The sequence below is a fragment of the Pinus tabuliformis genome, chromosome 7 (genome assembly GCF_031772625.1).
Source record: "Pinus tabuliformis cultivar Carrire ecotype Pingquan chromosome 7, CPIR1, whole genome shotgun sequence".
NCBI classification, from domain to species: domain Eukaryota; kingdom Viridiplantae; phylum Streptophyta; class Pinopsida; order Pinales; family Pinaceae; genus Pinus; species Pinus tabuliformis.
This window is the reverse complement of record NC_142293.1, coordinates 1,839,166,647-1,839,189,016: the sequence shown is the minus strand read 5'-3', so window position 1 is coordinate 1,839,189,016 and position 22,370 is coordinate 1,839,166,647. Positions and strand designations below refer to the sequence as shown.

The 22,370-nt window shown below is 31.8% G+C and overlaps 1 protein-coding gene across 1 annotated transcript; it reads left to right on the top strand.

The window, feature by feature from the left end:
• Positions 1-7,649: 7,649 nt before the first annotated feature.
• LOC149255775 (alcohol dehydrogenase-like) lies at positions 7,650-9,028 on the top strand. Its single transcript, XM_089455133.1, has 5 exons — positions 7,650-7,689; positions 7,810-7,898; positions 8,101-8,147; positions 8,424-8,749; positions 8,949-9,028. Exons 1-5 carry the CDS (start codon positions 7,650-7,652, stop codon positions 9,026-9,028), a joined length of 582 nt encoding a protein of 193 aa, XP_089311259.1.
• The last annotated feature ends 13,342 nt before the right edge of the window (positions 9,029-22,370 follow it).

Sequence of the window (22,370 nt, the reverse complement as noted above, 5' to 3'; positions counted from 1 at the left end):
CCATCTGTAGCTTATGAAATAAACAGTAGTAACAAACATTTTTCAGATCCCCAGCGGAGTTGCCAATGATGTTATCACTCAGGTTGTTCCCAAAAGTTGTAAGAAAGGGAATACGACCAAGGTAACCACAGACCAATCTTTTAGATACAGATTCTAGCCAATCTGCATCCATAGAGGGCTCTCTCTTTTTGATTTAGCTTTGTTGTTTAAGGTATTAGGCTAGTTATGAAGTATAAGGGTTTTTTTTTGAGTTTGGGTGGTGAGATTCAATAGAATAGAGATGTAAGACATAACAGTTTAGTTCATTGGGCATGATGGAGTAAAAAAGGATGGCTTTCTGGATTTGGTTTATCATAGAGGATGGCATCACAAAGCAAGGTAGTCAAACATGGAACAATTAAAGGCTGGAATCAGATGGAATGGACTCAAATGTGTGAAGGGCAGTTAAGAATCCTTCATCACATTGAAAAGAGGGAAAGTGGATGATTACTTGTTAAGGAGCAGTTAAGAATTCCTTAGCAAATAAACAACATGAAAGAACCAGCAAGCAGGAGCAATTAAGAATTCACTGCTTATACTAGTTCTGAAGAAAAAACAGAGAGCAATAAAGACTGAAAACAGAGTGCAGTCAAGCGAATTCTGAATTAATATTTTGCTTTATCATTCATATCATGAAACATAGATGACATAAAAACTCAGAAAACTGTAAAACATAAGATAGAGAATACTCATTGATCCATGGGTTGATTCAAGAGTTCTGTGACAAGTCCTCTGCATCAATTTTTCATCTAGTAGATCAGACAACAGTTTGATTCCAACAACTTTTTATTCCAAAGGTTTAATGTTACAGCAAAGTCTAGGAAATCTACACATACCCAACCTCTCCAAAAATCTGATGAAGGGGGTATTTATACAGCAAAAATATGTACAACAAAATATCTCATCACAGCTGTGAGATAATATTTAGCTTTGACCTACAGTAATTTACAAGCGAAGTGAAAATAGCTAACTTATGCTGTGCTGGAGGCAGGCTTTTAGGGTTCGGCTTGCAGCTGTCTTCTGCAATAACTGTGCGCATCTGATAGTCTTTATGGCACTTTTAAATTCTGATATGCTTTTCTTTGTCGACTCTGATACTCTTTAATTTTGATTTGATTTGCCTTTATTTCTGCCCTGATACTCTTTAATGTGTTTTGACTTTTGCTCACCGCTGTCCGGCAAAAAATAAGAATGCAACGTGTCTTCCCACCGCCTTTCCTCTGCAATTCATGTTTCTGACGGTACACTGGCTGGAGTGACAAAATATCCCTGTTAATCTCTGTTTCTTTCTTTTGTGAGCTTAGGAGTCCCTTGGTTTGATTTCGACTGTGTTTAAAGAGAAAGACTGCACTACGTGGGTTGAGTGGCTGGTCGTGGAGCTCGCTGTGGCCTTTCTGGTTGGTCGGCGGTCAGAAAACTGGAGCCAAGTCGTTTTTAAGCTTGGAGTGCGTGGGGCGTTATATGCAAAAAAACATAACAAAATGACCTTTTTTTCCCCTTTAATGGACAAAAAAACGAATTTTGTCGGGAAATCTTGGTTCGAAGGACGGATGGCGTTAGCATGATGTCAGCGGGGGGTATGGAACGGATGACGTGGCAGTACGGATGGTGACATGGCGGTGACGTCAGCAAAGGATGATGTGGCAAGATGACGTTAGCGAGGGTCAGGGGGAGGGTGGTAAGCTGTTTTGCCCGCACCGCTTTTGGGCTTGGGTGGTTTCGGGTGGAGGGGAAGCGAACAACGCGGGAGAGCGACACGTGTCCTAGGTACGGGGCAATACCACCGTTTCCCCGGGAGTTAAACAGCGGCAGATAGGGGGGTCGCGAAATAGATCTCAGCCGTCGGATGGTGAGATCCAGATCGAATGGATGGCGCTTTGCGGAGATGGCGGATGGTTAAGCAGCGGGGGACCGATGTAATTAATGTTAATAAATTATATCGGGATGGTTTTGATTGGTTCACGGGGTGGTTATAAATTAACCCAGATGGTTAATAAATCCCATTGTATGCACGCGGGGAGGGTTCTTAATGGGTTTCGGATAAACCATTAATTCCCAAAAAACATTTAAAGGGTTATATTTCAACCAGGGTGGGGATATATAAACACATGGGGGTTTTTTATTACATTTACATAATACGGGATTTGGGTAATAAAGAGGGATTTATATAATAGAAGCTAGGAAATTAATATGAATTTTGATTTAAAAATAAGTGCTATGTTTTAAAAACTTTAGGCTTAGGGTGAAAAAAGGGGTTTATACAAGGTAGATGGCCATTTTCCTAAGCAAAATTGGGATTTTTCTTAGGGAATTTGATGAAAATGGAATGAGTGGCTTAGTGATATTAAGCAGATCTTAATATCATTGGGGAAGTTAGTAAATTTTTTGGGGAAAAAACATGAAGGGAAGTTAGTCATGCCTCGCTTGAGCTGCTCCAAAATATCTGCCTTGCACTTGTGATAGAGGTGTAAGTTAACACATTTTTTAAGAGAAAAACCTATCACAAGTATGCTTCTGCAACACCAGTCTACCTACTCAGCCTACTTTGCCTAACATTTTTTTCTTCTTTTCTTTGGGTGCATTTGGACTGGCAAACCCTTTTCAACTTTTCTTTTCTTTACATGATAATCCCATCTAAATCTGCACTTATTTCTTCCAAGGGCTCAGATTAAATAGTTGAGCTCCTTTACTTCTCTACCTATCTATTTATCTGCCAAGATTAAACATTTTGGACAGATTTTTATTCTCTATCTCTAAAACATGAAATTCAAACATGAACTGGCTGAGATTAAGCTGTTTGGCCATTCAACAATTGTGGCAAAAAGTTCAACACGCTGTACATGATGCTTTATTTATAGAAAATGAAATAGTAGTGGCATTTGGACTTGCACACTTTCCTGGTCTTTTTTTATTTGGGGTTCATTTCTTTTCATTTTTTTCTTTTGACCATTTATTTTTTTCACCCTTTGATTTTTCTTTTAGGGTATACCCTCTTTACATTTTTTAATTTTTGATTTTTTCATAATATGGAAAACTTTACAGCAAGGAAAGGAAGAACACATTACAGAGCTCAACCAGTCAATCATGAAATATGACACCTATTACTATAGGAGTATAACACTTCCCAAATCTCAAACATCTCTATGGAAAGCATTGCAATTTTGTGTTGTTTGTTTCTAGATTAAGACACTAGGTCTAGGGAGATTTCTTTTGTCTGCAAAAGGAATTTATCCACAAAACACTATAAATGCAATGTTTATTATCTAGAGTAACCTTATAATCTTTGAGAAAATGTCTAAGTGTTTTAAACTTATATAAGTAATATTCAATGTAAGTGAAATCAATAGGACTTAAAGTCATGATCTAATTTTTAATCTGATGAGATAAATTAATGTTATGTTCACCAAATATCTTTTGGAACTTTTCTGAAACTTCATTTAGAGCATCGATTCCTTGAATATGAAGTCACAAATAAGGAGAAATAAAAATTTTGATTAATCCATAGGATTCATCATACCTATTTTCTTATTTGGATTTCGTATTAAGATTTTTGGGGGCCTTTTATTGTCTTCTCATCCCAAGGTAACCAGTACAACCCTTCTTGGTATATCCTCCATGTAGGATTTCCATGAGAAGCAGTTGGTACTAGCAAAATTTTTTTTTCTTGGAGGTGCCATATTAAAAAATGTAGACAATATGGTTTCAAAAGCTGAAAAAAACTATTGAATACAAAACTCTTGAAAAAATGAGCCGTTAAAAAATGGCATTGAAAATGGACTTCAGATAACTTACTTTATGTAGTAACCCATTTTTACAAATAACTTACTTTATGTAGTAACCCATTTTTATAAAACAAGTAATAATCAATTTTACAATAAAGTTACTTTATAAATAAAAGTTGCATGCAAAAAAATAACTTTAAAAAAATTAAAATTATTTTATAATGATTCACTTTTATATATGAAAAGTAAAATACAATTTACAATAAAGAGATTAAATAACTAAAGTTTGCATGAACTTTTTCAAAAAGGAACTTAAAAAAAAAGAAGAGACTTGAACTCAAGGCCTCTTACTAAATAAATTAACTTTTAACCAAGCGAGCTAGTGAAAAAAATATAATAATAGTAGTGAAGTAGATTGAAGGTATTGTTGTTATTATTGTTGGAAATCTATTTTGAACTACATGCTTGCCAGAAAAGATGTGCTCATCTAGAAACAAGAAATAATTTGAAAAAAATTCCAAAACTCAACAAAAATGGGTTAGATCTTGGTTAGCTTACTTGGGAAATGCAAGTTTCTCACTGTTTATGGTTTTTCGAGATTGCAGAAAGAACATGTCTAGTCAAGAAAACACTTTCTACTATGTTTTTTATTTTCCAACATCGCACAATGCATAGAGAAAAGAGCATTTGAAAACTAGAAAGAGTAGCAAACTGAAAATATGAACATAAAACAAAAATATGAACTCCCTAAAATTAAATAAATGGCATATTTGAACTGTATATTGTCGGATCTGATGAAAAATGTTGTATCTTGGGAAGATGGACACCTTTTTGAATGAAATAAAATTTCTTAGCTAAAAACAACATTCTAGCGCAATGGAACACTTTGTTTAGGCCAAAACAATGCATAAATAAAATATCTTAGAAATGCAACAACATAAGCTTCAAGATCTCAATCGTCAATGAGAGTAGTTATTCAAATGACCTCTTATACCAAGTTCGGGTAAACATGATATTCTACATATGACAAACACCTTCAATAACCACTCACACAACTAGATCAATGATCACAACACCAATACTTTTACATGATTAAAATCCTTTGAGAGAAAAACAATCCACGATCCCAACCAACTTGACCACGTGAGGCAAATTTTTTAATGCAAAAGAAACTAGTTTATATAAGAGTTCTCACAATTATTCATCAACCTTGGCTCTCAATGTCCTTTAAATAGAGATCATCGACCAATCGAGTGTTAAACCGCAAATCAATAGCCATTAGTATCGAGAAGAATATGATTCATCAAATCATTCTATGTCTAAAACATATCATGATCATCAGATTATAATGCAACTATTGCATATTAAAAAAATACAATTTTACCTAATAAACACATTTAACCAAATTAATTAGATACATATCATTTTCCATAAATATATCATATTTGTAATATTTATATGATACATATCACTTGAAATATAAACACATATTTTTTCAAATTAATTTATAACAATAAAAAATTAAAAACTAAAATATAAATATAATTTCAAATTTATTAAATATTAAAAATTATAATAAATTATTTTTTATATAAAATAAAAAATTAAACTTTTCCTTTTAAATTAAAATAGATCATCATCTCATTATTATTTATTTTTATTTATTACCATTACATATTATTATTAATATTTATTTTTATTAGGCCGATAGGCCTTTCTTTGAAACAGACTTTCGTCGTCCTTTTCATTCTCAGGTTGACACGTGGCGTGAAATTTGGGTCCAGTGAAACGCGATTTTTTAAATGTTTGTAGCCTCTGCTATATGCAAGCAGTTCACTGTAACTTTCCTTTCCTCGCACATTTCCACTGGAATCGCTAGCTTCCATATCTTGAGAAGGTGGAGACCGTCTAGCGTTAACAAAGTCGTACTCATATCTCTGTGGTGGCATGGAGTCTGCAAAGAAACCTGGTCCCATTTCCACAATCGATTCCAGCTCCTTCACTACTTCCCTCATCGACGGTCACTCATAACCTAATTCCTCAACGCATCTCAGTGCCATGCCCAAGAGCCTCTCAAACCCTGGTAGCGGATTGGTATCAACATATTTTCTTAACAATGGATCCATTAACTCCTCCTGCAAACCACTTATTCCCCCGCTCTGCAGGGCCGCCTTCACCAATCTGACCACGAATTTCCCGCCCTGAATGGGGGACTCTTGGTGTGCGTCCATAGGGAATTATCTACGCAGGCACGAAATGCACTGGATGTGTGGAAAACCGCTGAGTCCAGCCGAGGTAGAAGTCGCTAATGATGCACACAGGGCGTGGCTTCTGCTGTTGGATCCACTGCTTGATTGGCTCTGCTAATAATCGAAACGAGTAGACGAGAAGAGGGACGGATTTCCGGGGAATATCTTCTTGTAGTTCCTTTTGATCTGATGGGAGGGGGATGTACAGAGGCCGAATGTCCAGGGACTCTGTTTTTGCTCACTGTAAGAAATGTTGCAGGGGAGGGGAATGAGAACGCGTTGTCTGCCATGAGTCCCTTATTAGGTCATTCAGGTAAATGGTTGGGGCGATTTGACAAAGCAAATATATGAATCTCAATCGCCGTTCTAAATGAGTAGTGAGACTTACTTTAATCTCTGAAAAACTTTGCTGTGAACAGGAAGAAAATCCATGTTTAATGCCCCTGAATTACATTAAATTTAAAACACCATCCACTATGAAAGACACACTTGCTAATTTTTAGCTCTAACTATTGCAGAGCAATACTGAAGAGCGCAGATGCTCGGGTATCATCACATAGTTACACGTTGCAGTCACTAGGGCAATACCAAATTTTAAACTATAATCAAAACTCCAACCAAAGAAAGTAATTGACAAATTACAAAACCCAATCCTGCTTTCTTGCATAATCAATACTGAAATTTAAAAATAGAAAATCCTGAGGATACACGTGCACATCCAATTACCAAATTTTGCATGATCCTTTGCAGATTAATCTCCTTCCATTAATGAGCCAAAGGAGTAATCCAAATTGGCAATGCAATATCACCCTGTTTTTTTGCATTTCATTTCCTTTTAACATAAATGAAATGCAAAAGAGAACATACTTCTAGGTAGGCTAATTTGTTTGCATTTTTATTTGCAGGGTTTAATTTGATTTCTGAAATATTTTGGAATAGAAATGATTGAGGTAAAAAACTGATATTTTTTATTTTGGAATGGGGATTGCCAAGAGTTTCGCTGCTACATCTCAGTTCTAACAGCTTTGAAGGAAGCATTTCTAAAGATATTGGCAATGCTAGAAATTTATCTAACCTACAAATTGACTGTAATAGATTTTCAGGTAAGCTTCCATCTGAGATTGCCAAGGTAGGGCTTTTATCTGTTTTCAATGCTAGCAATAATAAATTTTCAGGAAGTATACCAGATGCGCTTTATGGGTTACATAATCTTGATGTATTGGGTTTGCAAGTAAATTTACTTTCTGGTAACATTTCGTCGAGTATTGGGTCTCTGAAACAGCTTACAGAGCTTAACTTGAAAGGAAATGATATTTCTGGTGAAATACCTATGTTTAGCCAACCTTACGTTTAGTTTCCTAAATCTATCAAACAATCAACTGTCTGGAACAGTCCCCAGTAGCTTGAGTAAATTCAGAGAGGCATTTATAGGCAATCCCAAACTCTGTGGAGAAGATTTTCAAGATATCAAACCCTGTGTCAAGATATCAAAAACGATTCTACATCAACAAGAAATTCAACATCATTCACTCAAGGCAATTTCAAAGGAAGTAGAATATAAATTAAGGATCCATCTCTGCCTCCTGCAACACCAACGCAAAAGGAAAAAGTAAGTTTGTTTGTTTGGGCAGAAAGGAAAATGGCGAGCTGTACTGCAGGCCAGGTTATCAAATGCAAAGGTAACTACTTATTTCATGGCAAAATTGATTTTCAGGGTTAAGCTGGATTTATGCAAACTGTATGTGTGCAATTTATGCTTCTTGAAATCTGATATATTTTGATTTGAACTTTTGTTACAGCTGCTGTTGCATGGGGTGCAGGGGAGCCTCTGAGGATTGAAGAAGTGGAAGTGGCTCCTCCACAGGCAATGGAAGTTTGGGAAGCAAAGGTATGCTATGAATAATTATCATTAAACATCAAGTTTCTGGGAAGCAAACGAATGCTATGAATAATTATCATTAAACATCAAGAAAATTTGAAGGAAGGATATTAATTACACATCTCCAACTGCACTGTACTGTATAACACATACAAATATTGCTTTTAACAGTGAAATGGAATGACTGATACTGATACTGCTTTGGTTGTAGGGCCAAACTTCTCTCTTTCCCCGTATTTTGGGACATGAAGCAACTGAGTATGCACTCTGCTCTTGCCCATGAGTTCTATGTATTCAAAAAAATTAGTTAGTCATATTAGCAGGTGTGTGGGATTTCAAAAAAGTTAATTAGTCATACTAGCAGGCATTCAGGATTTCAAAGAAATTAATTAGTCATACTAGCAGGCATGTAGGATTTCAAAGAAATTAATTAGTCATACTAGCAGGCATCATGTAGAATTTCAAAAGGGAAAAGGGACAGTAATTTTCTTGTGATTCATTGGTCACTAACTATAGATCTGTTGCTTGACACAGAGTTGTTGAGAGTGTTGGAGAAGGGGTGACTGACCTCAAGGAGGGTGACAGTGTGCTTCCCTTATTTACTGGAGAATGTGGAGAATGCAGACACTGCAAGTCAGACGAAAGCAACATGTGTGATCTTCTAAGAATTAATACTGACAGGGGGGTTATGATAAATGATGGGAAGTCGAGGTTTTCAATCAATGGGAAACCCATTTACCACTTCCTTGGCACATCCACTTTCAGCCAGTATACAGTTGTGCATGTCGGTTGTGTTGCCCAAATTAATCCAGAGGCTCCTCTTAACAAAGTCTGTATTCTCAGTTGTGGGGTTTCAACAGGTAAATCATTTTCTGGACTTTTTTAGGTTAATTTGTCGATGATTGTGAAAAAGAGATCATTAAAATGATATAATTGACATTGTATACTGTTTTATCCAATTCCTAAAGTTATGGTTTCCTAGACTGTTATAATAAAATCATCCATGATCGTTCCCTTGATTGAAATTCTTATTCACAATTTATTTTGTTGTGGGATTAGGCATGGGTACGACTTTGAATGTAGCAAAACCCAAGAAGGGTTCTCTTTATATTTTGTCATTTCAATTATATTATTACTAATTATTAGTATTATTATTATTATTATATTTATTATTATAATTATTATTATTAATGTTTAAATAAAAATAGTTACACAATTATTTATAGATCACAAAATTAACTGTATTTTATTAAACATCACATAAGAATACAATAAGTATTGGTTTAAGAATATTATAATTTGACTTTCTAATCGCACTATACAATTACAGGGCCTACCTTATTTCCATCTGGTTATGGTTACCTTTTGGATTTCTATTTCTATGTTTACCTATAAAATAAATAAAAAAAATGTCTTTCAATTCGAAATACACGCAATGGTAAATGTTGACATAATCCAAGTAAATAATGTTGATATTGCGGAATGGTTAATGTTTATATAATCTATTTAAATAATGCTTTTTCAACACTCATGGTTTAAGTAAATAATGTTTTTTCTTATTTGAAATTAACTATTGTTGATCTGACCTTCACTTGAGGAGTTATCATTATTAATTAAGGTGGTTTTATATATGGTATAAGTGAACAACAATTTTAGAAATAATTAATGAGTTTACAAGTTGAAGATAGAAATACATTAGATAACGCGCGGTTATTTTAAAATATTAAATTACAATGTGGAAAAGCATATTACAATTACTTAGTGTTTTAGTCGTAGTGTCAACCAGCAATGTAAGTGGTTTGTTTTAATATTTGCAAATCACAAATTTCTCCGCTTTTCATTTATCATGTAAAATGGTGTAATTTATTTTTTATTTAAAAAAATAAAGTGTGTTGCCAATAATCTATTGAGTTTTTAGTATGAACGCGTTTTAAATTTAATATATTGATATGAATGGTTTGGTTTTGGTTTTGTTGTTTTAGTATGAAATCTGCTGGTACGAGATGGTCATGGTGGTTATTGCCTTGGTCACTAGCGAGCTTTTTATATGCTTGACTATCTATAGAGGTTTCTTGCTTTTAATAATCCTATCGGCCTCTCTTTGTACCTTTTGGGACAATTGCTAGTTTATTAGCATTACATACTTATATACCCCATTTTATATGCACGCACTTCTAATTTAAATTAGTTTCCATTTTTTCCACGATATATAATGTTATATAATCTTTCATATGCTACAAAATACTATTTCACCTTGAGAATTGTGATAAGGAATATTTATTATATTAAATTAAATAAAATATTTAAGGAATATGTGTTATGTTAAATTAAATAAATATTTAGTTGTTTCAAAATTTTATTATGAAATTGTTTTTTGTGATTTTTGGATTTTCTGATGTCAGATTTTAGTAGAAAAATTTGAGGTGAAATATTGATTTGTGTTGTTTAAACTTTTTTTTGATTTTATATAGATTCAACATTCCGAAAAACTTTTAGGACACTTCGATTACGCAGAAGTTATCTATTAAACTTGTGATTTTAATAAATTCCTCCATATTTTAGAGAAAATAGACCAGAAAAATCTACTAAAAAGACTTCTAATTCTTTTTACTAAAAACAACTTGTTTTATTATTATTAAAGAATTTAAATAATAATTTTTAAAATTAAATGGTTATATAGAGTTTTTCAGGTTTCGTTAGTCTTTGTTTTGTTCAAAGTCATGTGAGGAGAATAGTGATTGATTTGCGGTTGAAAACACATTAATACATTGTTTAACCAAAAAATATTTGGCTTACCAAAATTTTAACTTAGAAAAACACTATTTTTGCTCTATATAAAACTTAAACACTATTTTTGCTCTATATAAAACTTAAAATATCTTATGATGAAATTTAGAATTAGGGGAATTCAAAGTTTTAAAGCTTCAATTTCTACCATACTTTGGGTAGTCCAAAGTTTCATAATTTTCTATTGCATTTCCAAAGTTTTTGTGCCTCGCAGCCCCACTACTTGTTCCACCATGATTCTACTTCTCCTAATGCTATGTGTTGTCCACATGTAATCAACCAAATCAATTGCTTCATCCCTTTCCTCTAATTAGCCTTCATGCTTAATTTTCCCTCAATAACTATTAAATAAATATTAAAATCATGTTTAATTTTCCCTCAATAACTATTAAATAAATATTAAAAAATATATTATTTTGTTTAAAAGTGTTTTCCAAAGCATTATAATAAATATATGGTAATATGATGTTTAATATTTTGATTAAATCAAATTATATAAAAATAAAAATAAAAATAAAATAAAATTTTAAAAATAAAACAAAACAAAGAATATTAATGTAATTTAATGTAAATAAAAATAAAAATAACTTTATAAAAATAAAGTAATAATAAAAATAAAAATGATTCATGGTATTAATTTATGGTATTGAGAATTCATGGGATTGACCTATTTAAAAGGGGAAATTAAACCAACATATGATAAATATTAAATGTATTATAAATTAAGAAATATTAAAACAAAAATATTTATGGATTGCTTCTGTGATCCATAATGAATTAAGAAAAGTCTTTTGGTAGAAATCACATAAGAGAAATTCATATTAAATGTATTATAAATTAATAAATATTAAAACAAAAATATGCCTGGATTTAGGCTTTTGTGATCCATAATGAATTAAGAAAAGTCTTTCGGCAGAAATCACATAAGAGAAATTGTTGGCTGACGCGTTTCGAACTAACAAGTGTGGTTTATCATTAGGACCAGATGAAGATGCAAACCATGGCTTAAATAGAAGGCAATATAGAGACCATAATTTCAAGTAACCGCTATGAACTTTAATAGCAGTGACCCTTTTCTATAGAGTAGTAATTTAATATATACAAAAATAATATGTATTTTATATTTTATATAAATTTAATTTACGTTAGATCTTAGACTTTTGTGATCTATATTGATAATGAGATTGTTTTTCGGATTAATCATATTATTGAGATTTGGTTGATGTTTTGAACCAAGTAATGTAGTTCATCCTCAAAACAAACGTGAAAAAATCAATATTCCCAAATGTTTAATTAATATTAGAACCAATTTTATTTTTCTTTTTCTATTAAATATTAATTTTATTTTATTATTAATAATTATATTAATAATATAATTATAACGGCCTACCAACTATGATTTCAACCTCAAGTATTTTTTATTTTATAAAATAATAACATTGAAAATGAAATTATATAATAAATTAATAAATAAATATTACTTCATTTTATTTCAATTAATTTTTTTACATAATATCATTGAAAATGCGAATAAATAATAAATTAATACTATATCTCATTACTAATTCCTAATAACTTTTTTCTAATGGCTAATTCGAGGCACTGTTGCATCTCTGTTATTTAAACATTTGGGAAGATTGATTTTTTCACCTTTGTTCAAAGACAAACCACATTAGTTAGTTCAAAATATTGACTAAATGTCAATAATGTAACTAATGAAAGAAAATCTCACTAACAAATTTAATTTATATGAATATAAATTTAACTTTAATTAAAAAAATAGATATTTATATTTTATCAAATTTATCCATTAAATAATCATGTAAAATATTTTTCGCATAAATTTTAGAAAATATATTATATTTTAATAATTTAATATCTAATTTTAAAATTAATTTTATTATTATTATTATTATTATTTAATTAAAAATATATACCTATAATCATGTAAAATATTTTTTGAATAATGTAATTTCTAACCTTTTTTTTATGATTAAAGCAATGTGTGTTAAGAATTTAGGTGTATATTGTTGAGAAATGATAAAGTAATATTGATTTTTAAAATTATTATTTTATTATAATAATAGTAATATAGGTTGGTTAAGAACATGTGTTTTTTAAAATTGTTTTGGTTTAGCTAAGCGCTTGTTTTTTCCGAACGTAAGGAAATAAGTTAATGACCCAAGACCCAGAGACGTCTGGCAAGAGTGATAACCTACCCCTTTACGGACCACCGGTTGGTTATTCCAGGCGGCATGGTTTTCTTTGAATAATGGTGATGAGTCAACTTGTATTCACAAATAGCAACCAGTGATCGTTGTCCTCGCTGTTGGTTTGGCAACCAAGATATGATAGGTTTTCCCAGCGTGTTAAAAAAAAGAGCACATATTTCCTCATAAGAGGTCATAGGTTCAAAACCAGAGGGGTAAAACCACTACACGAAGGTGACTCCCTTGTCCCATAAACAAGGGAGTCTCATAGGTTTTCCCACCGTGTAAAAAAAAAGAGCACATATTTCCTCATAAGAGGTCATATGTTCAAAACCAGAGGGGTAAAACCACTACACAAAGGTGACTCCCTTGTCCCATAAACAAGGGAGTCTCATACACCAATTTGGTGTCTAGCTTGACCGTTACCTTAAAATAGCTATATATATATATATATACGCAAAATTGACATATGATTTGTATTTATTTATAAAATACGATTTTTTTTATTTTTATTTTTATTTTTATTTTTCTTGTAGCAATTTTACTATTTACTTTTTATATATGTTTAAATTTAGTTTTATAAGGAGTTTACTATTTACTTTTTATATATATTTTAAATTTGAATTTATAAGCAAAAAATAAATTTCAGAGTTTAGGGTTTTGTGAGAATAACAATTATGTTCTAACATTTATGAATTAATCACATTAAAGATTTTATGGTTCATGTTTTGAGCCATCAAGTGTGGCCCATTCTCGGGACAGAGATATGAAATCTGATCTAGCATTGATAGATAAATAGGTGAGAGATATGAGGATAAAAGACATTAGGTTAGTTGAATGTTGGGAGGTCAAAATGAAATTATTTTAAAAAGGAATAAACAAGATTCGAATGTTCAAATAATCAATGAGAATATGAATGCCAAGAGGGAAGTCAAAAAAGAAGGAATGCAAAAGTTATAAAATTAATAATTATTAAATTATTAAAAATCAAAACAAATAATATTATTAAAGACCAAATAATATTAATAAATAAAATATAAATAAAGGAAAAAAGATAAATGAAACACAATAACAAAAGAAATAACCTGTACATTACTATTCCTAAAGCAGATAAAGGTTGAATTGTTGTTGTTCTAAAATAAGAGGATTATGTGAATAAAATGTTGGACCACCTTTATAATACTGGAAATTATAAGTAACTCAATAAGAATCCTCTTAAAAAGGTCATGAATGAAGTTGCTAATGCCATCAAATTTGACAATTCCCTCAACCAACTATGTAAAAGGTTGATGGAAAGTAATCCCCTCACCTCTAGAATCTATAGTCTCCCTAAGATGCATAAAGAGGGTGCCTCCTTGAGATCCATCACTAATACTATTGGTAGACCAACTTATCTTTTAGAAAAACTATTAACCCAAAAGCTAGCAGTTCAAAAAAAGACACACATGGAACAATAACTCCAAGTTGAGTCTCATCATCATCTTGCTCAGAAAATCGGTGTATTAAACACCTTGGCCACACGTGCATTAATTATTTCTGATGAGAGTCACCTTAATGGTGAGAAAACCTAACTATTGGATGCTTTTGAGAAAAATGGTTATAAGAAATGCCATGACATCAAGGCTTTCCAAAAATTCAGCCTAGGTCCTAGACCAAAAGGGACATTGTGGATCCTACTCCAAAGTTCAACTCCCCTATATTCAGGGAACCACTAATAGGATTGCTCACATTTTAAGGAAAAATCAAGTTTCCGCCACCTTCAAACCATTAAATACCATTCAGGGTATGCTTAAGTCTGTCAAGGATTATGTCGACCCCTCTAACATGAAAGGAGTCTACTTAATTCCGTGTTCATGTGGTGCTCCCTATGTTGTTGAAATAGTTCGATCTGCCAAGCAAATGATTCAAGATCATATTGTTGATATTAGACACTGTCACTTCTATTCCTCTACTCCTGAGCATGCTGAGAAAACCAAACATCATATTTGAATTAAATAATTCAAAATCCTAGCTAAGGTTGATCACTATTATCATAGAAAATTCAGAGAAGCCATTTATCATAGAAAATTCAGAGAAGCCATTAAGAATGAAAAATGCTTTGACAATTTGAAAAGGGATGATGATTGAAAGATTAACTTGAATTGTATTCCATCCCTTTTCTTCCAATTTTACTTCCTCTTAAATCCTCTCTCCCATGCCTTTTCCACTTTTAATTTTAATTATCCTTTATTTTCTTATATATATATGTGTGTGTGTGTGTATTTTTTATTATTATCATTTATATTCACTTTTTGTTTTTGAACTATTTTATTAGTATTATAAGGGAAAAATCTATTTTATTCTTCATATTATTTTATAATGATTTTTTTTTCTATTATTTTTTTTGAATATGGTTTACAGATGCTAGAGATTAGTGGTTAGTCCACTAAAACAATCTTGGGCAGATTCATGGGATCACTTTAAATCATGTCGGCTTATTTGACTAGTCTAACCCCAAAAGGGCCTAGGGGAATTGACACTATGACCTCCCATTAGTGAGGTGCTTATACGACAGGACTCAACCAATTTAGCTAACACTTGGGGCTAAATTTTTTCATATTTATATATATACATATATAGATAGATATTAATATATATAATTTGGTTATACTATTTTTTTCTTTCATTATTATGTTTCAATTATTTCTATTTCTATTTTATTAATATTGTTTGGTCTAAATTTTTTTAATTAATTATTAATTTTATAATGTTTGGATTTCTTCTTTTTTGACTTCCTTCCTCGTGTTCATATTCTCATTAATTATTTGAACATTTGAATCTTGTTTATTCCCTTTTAAAATAATTTTCATTTTTGACCTCCTAATGTTCAACTAACCTAACATCTTTTTTCCCCGCATCTCTCACGTATTTATCTATCAATGTTGGATCATGTTTCATATCTCTATCCTAAGGATGAGCCACACTTGATGACTCAAAACATCGACCATAAAAACTTTAATGTGAGTAATCCATAAATTTTAGAACAAAGAAAACAAATGTTCTTAATTATGGGTGCATTTAATATATATATAACTTCGATTGTGAAGGATTCACTTGTCAAACTTGTGATTTCAATGAATCCTTGTCAGATTGGAGACAAATTAGATCGGAAAATAAACATGAAAAAATTCCAAAAGATTGCACTTAAAGACTACTCGTTAAAAAATATGATTAAAAAAATTTAAATAACGAAGTCATTATATATGTATGCAATGACTTTGTTATTTAAATTTTTTTAATCATATTTTTTAACGAGTAGTCTTTAAGTGTGATCTTTTGGAATTTTTTCATGTTTATTTTCCCATATAATTTGTCTCCAATCTGACAAGGATTCATTGAAATCACAAGTTTGACAAGTGAATTCTTCACAATCGAAGTGCTCTAGAAGTTTCTGAAGATGCTAAATCCATATATAGAGTCAAAAATCTAGTTCAAACAACAAAATAAAAATTTGACCACAAATTTTTTCACCAAATTTCAGCTAAAAATTCACTGCAAATTCCAAAAAAATCACATTTAAAAACTAATTTTTATAACTTGAAATAATTCCCAAAATAATTTATTCTTCTATACATCTATTTAGTTTGTTAATACCTTTAGTATGTAATGTTTAAATTTTTTTATGCCATAAGTTGGAATAACTAATTAATTAGATGATTTATTCTTTTGGAGGTAGATGATTTATTCTTCTCTATTTATGATTGATTTGTTAATACTTCATGGAACATTTAAACACGCTCCACATATAAGGAACACATAAATTTTCATAATTATAATGCACCAAGCAATAGGTTCATGAGTCAACAATAAAGATAGTGGCATTTAGAACTACTTATCATAATGCAATTTCCTTTTTAAATGATTAGGATTTGGTGTTATTTTTTTTAGATAAAAGAGGTTGTTTAAAAATGTATAAATAATTGGGATTTGGTGTTATTTTTTTTTAGACAAAAGGGTTCTTTAAAAGAGATTAACTTTTCATAATTATAATGCACCAAGCAATAGGGTCACGAGTCAACAATAAATGTAGTGGCATTTAGAACTACTTATTATAATGCAATTTCCTTTTAAATGTATAAATAATTGGGATTTGGTGTTATTTTTATTTTATTATTATTATTATTATTATTTTTGAGATAAAAGGGGTTGTTTAAAAGAGATTTAGTTAATTAGGGATAAACTTTATTTTTTATCAAATAATTTTTTATTCAAATTTAGTCCAAATTTTATAAAAAAAAATATTATTCAAATGGTTTGTTGGGAATTTCGATAGAGAAGTTTTTCCTTGAGAATTTTAATTTATGTTGAGACAACCAAAATTATGAAAATTTTGGAAAAACTTTTTGTTAAACAAATTCTTTTTTAAATTTAGTCAAAATAATGTTAGAAATTATTATTCAAATTGTTTGATGGGAATTTTGATAATAGAAATTTTCCCTCGAGGGTTTTACTCCATTTTGAGACAACCAAGATCATGAAAATTTTGAAAAAATGAGTAAACATGTATGGAATTTTACATTGCCAAGAAAAAATTATGTCGTTTGAAAGGTTGAATTTATCTACATATTAATTCACTCTATTTTAAAGTACGCAAACTATTTCAAGGCATAGTCTAACTAATAGATGAAATGAATTTTTGGCTAGAATGCAGAAATACAAATTCTAGCGAGATCGGCATTTCTAGTTGTTTAATATACACTTTTGAATGTATAAATGGAATCAACACCCTGTAAAACCCCTCAGGCACTTGATCTTTGCAAATTAAACAACTTAAACTTTTGATTTTTTAAAATATGTATGAGATTTTGAACAAAATTTATCAAAAAATGCTCGAAAAAGTGCCATTTCATCTATTAGTTGGACTACGTGCTATTTTAATATTGAAACACAACATATTTAATTGTTTATAATCTCATTTATTTTTCATTGTAATTCTCATGCCTTGCTAAAAAAGTACTCTTACTAAGTTGGATATGCGTAGTTCTTATTACAATTGTTTCTGCACCATATCATACTTCTCTATATAAAAAAATATTATACAAAAAAATTAATTTCACATTGGTTGAGAGTGATATAACCCACAATGACATATAAGTTCTAATACACCATAATCCTTATGTTAATTGGGTGCAGTCATAAGTTAATTGTGCCTCTTATTATGTGAATATGCTTTTTGCATAACCTTCCCCTCCCTTTATTTAAAAATAAAATAAAAAATAAAAATAAAACATCTCTCTTACAATACTATAAAATACCTTTTCACATATCTCATTAAAACAAAAAACCATCGATAGATTAAATAAACATACAAATAAACAACTATTTCAACCAATATTATAAAAAAATATCATGTATAATATATATAATATTTATCAACTTAGATCAAGCTTCAAGGGTTTGTTCAATTGGTTGAGTTCCTGTAGTTAACTTACCTTTCTATTGAGAGGTCACAAGGTTAATTCTCCTCGATGCTCTCAGGGTTAGGCCCTATTAATGAGCCGAAGGGAAGTGACCTATTCGGGTTGATCTGCATAGAATAATGTTTTCGTGGACATAGCTCTCACCGGTCTCTCAAGTCCGTGAACCACATCAAGAAATAAAAATAAAAACTTACCAACCTAGATCCATCTTAACTTGGGATCTACCAAGTGTCGAGAAGGATCAAATCTTTTAAGGTGTAAACCTCTTTTAAAGTGAAAAAATATTTTATCTCTCTTGGCACTTGGTAGATCCATAGTTAAGATGGATCTAGGTTGGTTTAATTATTAATAATATTAATAATTATAATTAATAATTTTATTTTTTTATTTTACTTTTGTTTTTATTATGTCAAGATGGTTTGGAACACTGTGTATACTTGTTGAGGTATCTGATGTTTCGGGTAAACACTTCACCCATCTTTAGGGACATAAAACTCAGATTGATGTTGTGAAGAGTGCTAGACCAAGAATATAAAGAGAAATGATATGACCATTAGGGAGCGTGAAGAGGATGAACGTTTATTAATAATTATTAATTTAATGATATTAATTAAAAGAATTTGAGAAAGATAGGTAAAATGGAATGAGAAATTAAATAATAATAATAGATTTTGGTCAAACTAATATTAGTATTAATGAGATAGGGGTTAATTATATATATTAAAAATAATAAATTAGAGGATGGTCAAATTGATACTAAAGATATGAGGATTGATAATTTATATTAAAGAACTAAATTAATGTTACTAAATTAAATTATTAGGTTAAAGAAGTATAGAAATAGAGTAAATTAGAATAACATTAAGAAAAAGTAAAAACAATATAAAAATAGATTAAGAAAGTGTAAAATTAATTAATTAAATTAATTAAAAGAATTTGGGGAAGGGGAAGGGTTAATGGTAAAGAAGGATTAAATTAAATTAAATAATGAATAAAATAATAGATTTTGGTCAAATTAATATATATTAAAGAGATAAGAGTTAATTATTTATATTAAAATATTCTTATGTAATTTTATTGAGTCAAAATGTTTTAATTAATAATTATAATTAATAATTTTTTTATTTTATTTTAATTCATATGTTTATTTCTAAGTAATTTGACCAAGTCAAAATTTTTAGATAACATAACATAATAGGACATGACATTACAACATCTCTTCCATACTAGGCTAGAGAGCATCTCTCAGCACAACAAAGAATAAACATATATACACACAAGTTAAGTCACTACCTACCATATGTCATGTTTCTTTCTTCTATAATCATTCGTATGGAAAAAATAATGAGTCTTTTGTTTCAAACTCATATGGATATATTCTCATTAAATGTCTTCTATAATGCAATGTGTGGATCCCACAAATAAATATGTATGTTATACATCTAATTGGATTCAAACTCTCTTTACTCTTGATAAACCTTAAGCATTTAAAAAATATTCTTTTTCATAAATAAAACATATACACAAAAGTTAAGCGACATACACTACCTATCAAATGTCAAGTTTATTTCATCTACAAGCATTATTGATATTGAAGAGATTTTGAGCTTCTTTAAAAACTCATATGGGTGCATTCTCTATGAGTATCTTTTACAAGGCATTTGTGGGTCCCATCACAAACATGTATGTTGCACATCTAATTGGATTCAAACTTGGGTTGTGGCACATGCCCAACTATCTAAATCAATGGTGGAAAATGTGTATCAAGTGCGAAATAGGGGGGTGATTAATTGCGCTGAGTGACCCTTGCAGGTTTTAACCTTGTACAGAAATTACCTGCAAATGAGTTCTTAAAACATAAAAATATATAATAGTGAGAACACAAAACAAATATACACAGATATTTTCCCGTGGATCCCAAAACTGGGACTACTAGATTGATTTTTCATTATGTTCTTTTCAATGTTACAATACATATATATACATGCGAAGCATTCATAAACCCCAATCCACTAACCCTGGATTAGAACTATTGATGGTGCTTGATCGACCAACATTCAGGGGATTTCCTCAATATGAGGTCCCAATTAGACCTCATATTGTTTGGTGTAGAAGTTCCATATGATATGATGGCCCCGTTGCCATATAATTAGAGATTTTCCTCAGCTCTAATTTTCAGCACATGAGAGTGTTGCAATGGTACCTTCAAAAACAAGGTGAGTGTGCCTGATGAGTGTGCAACGTAACTGTGTCTAGGTTCTCTTACTGCAAAAAGGGGGAGAAAAGTGAGCCTCTAAGTGAGAGGTAATAGTACCACCCAGGAAGAGACACACGTGAACCAGGAAGGTTTGTCCAACATCCAATGGAATAGTCCACAACAGATGTGGCAGTCATTAAAACCAAAGAACAGGGAAAGGTCCGTCTACCATCCAGCGGAATAGTCCACAACGGATGTGACGATTGTTATAACCAATGAGCGGGGAAAGGTCTGTCTAGTATCCTGTGGAGTAGTCCACAAGGATGAGACAACAATGACAACCATAACAACATGTTCCTAACAAGGTAAGAACTAAAACAACTAAAATAGTTCAACTATATTAGTACATGTGAAACAAACATGAAATATAAATGCTCACATAATAGTCTTACAAACATCCCTAAGTCATGCATGGAAAAGTGCTAGCCCGAGAAGGCTTCTATATTAAGTAAAAGTTCCAAGACACATATTTACATCATACATCATTGGCCCTAGTAGTGGGACATTGGAGCCACTCCTTGCTCCTCAAAGAACTGACTGAAACTCTCTATGATTTGCGGGAGGAGCCAAGGTGAAAATTCCTTTGCTCATACAATGAGGGGGTATATATAACCAAGGGGTGATGCTGGACCCTTGTGACTCTTTAACTACCCTCATGACTGTTCAACTTCCTATGAGTTTTCAACTGACATGAATCTTCATATTCTTGTGTGTCCCTTGGACTTCCACTTTACATTACATTTGATTTACAAAATACATATGGCTCATAATAGTGATGTGGCCTTTGAAAACTCATGACACGACTTGACATGAAACTATTGACATGGACTAGATTGCTGAGGTGGAAATGTCAAGCCGCTACTGCTGCTGAGTGATAGATGTGTTCTTGGATGTGCTTTATCCTCTCCTCCGAATAGTTTTATGATGTGGGGTCTTCAATGATCTTTGGTCTTGAGAGGTGGTTGTATGCATGTGTTTCCTTTGCTGTTCTTGATAATCTTCTTTGCTCGTCCAACTGTATGTGAGTCTTCAAGCATGTTCGCTCCTTCTCCTCCTTCTTCATCATCTCGTCATGATCCAAATGCGTACCTGTTCCTGCAATTCACTCATGACGAGATGACATCAACTCCAAAACCTCCTAGTCGAAGTTGAAACATTGTTATCCATGGACTGGGCCCGAGACAGGTTTCAGGTTAGGAAAGAGGGCCTAGTAGCTATGCATTACGCAGTTCTAGGTGACATGTTGGGAGGTTGGTCATTGAGACTATGTAGAGTGCAACTCAGGCTTGGCTGAGGAACTCCTGAGCACAGTCCTCAATGCTGGGAAAAATTACGTAGAGGTGACTAGGAGGTAGGATTGTGCAGTTGAGACAACCAGTGACTGATGTAGGATGGGACCCTAGGAGGCAGGTTTGCGCATTTTTTAGAGGCAAGGCAGAACTAGGTAGCAGAGGGGCTTGGGAGGACAAGTCTGTGTAATTCTTGATATCAGTGAGTCTCGACTGAGGGAGGACACTTGGGAGACACTTTTGCATAGTTTTGGGAGGCAATCTAGGCTTGGTCCTCTACGCATTGCGTGGATCCAACAGGTAGGGAAGAATCTTGATGACTGATATTACGAAGTGCACAGTTCAGGGCAGGATGGAGGAAGCTACTGCACAATTATGGGGATGAAGACAAACTACTCAAGTATGGATTTGTGTAGTGCAACTGCCCTGGGGGACAGTGAATGCACACTGCGCAGTTCCAGGTAGTAAGGTTGCATCAC

Coding starts and splice junctions, on each gene's coding strand:
- LOC149255775 (XM_089455133.1), top strand. CDS start 7,650: ATGGCGAGCTGTACTGCAGGCCAGGTTATCAAATGCAAAG. Junction 8,148..8,423: donor TTGGGACATGAAGCAACTGA/GTATGCACTCTG, acceptor TGCTTGACACAG/AGTTGTTGAGAGTGTTGGAG. Junction 8,750..8,948: donor CAGTTGTGGGGTTTCAACAG/GTAAATCATTTT, acceptor TTGTGGGATTAG/GCATGGGTACGACTTTGAAT.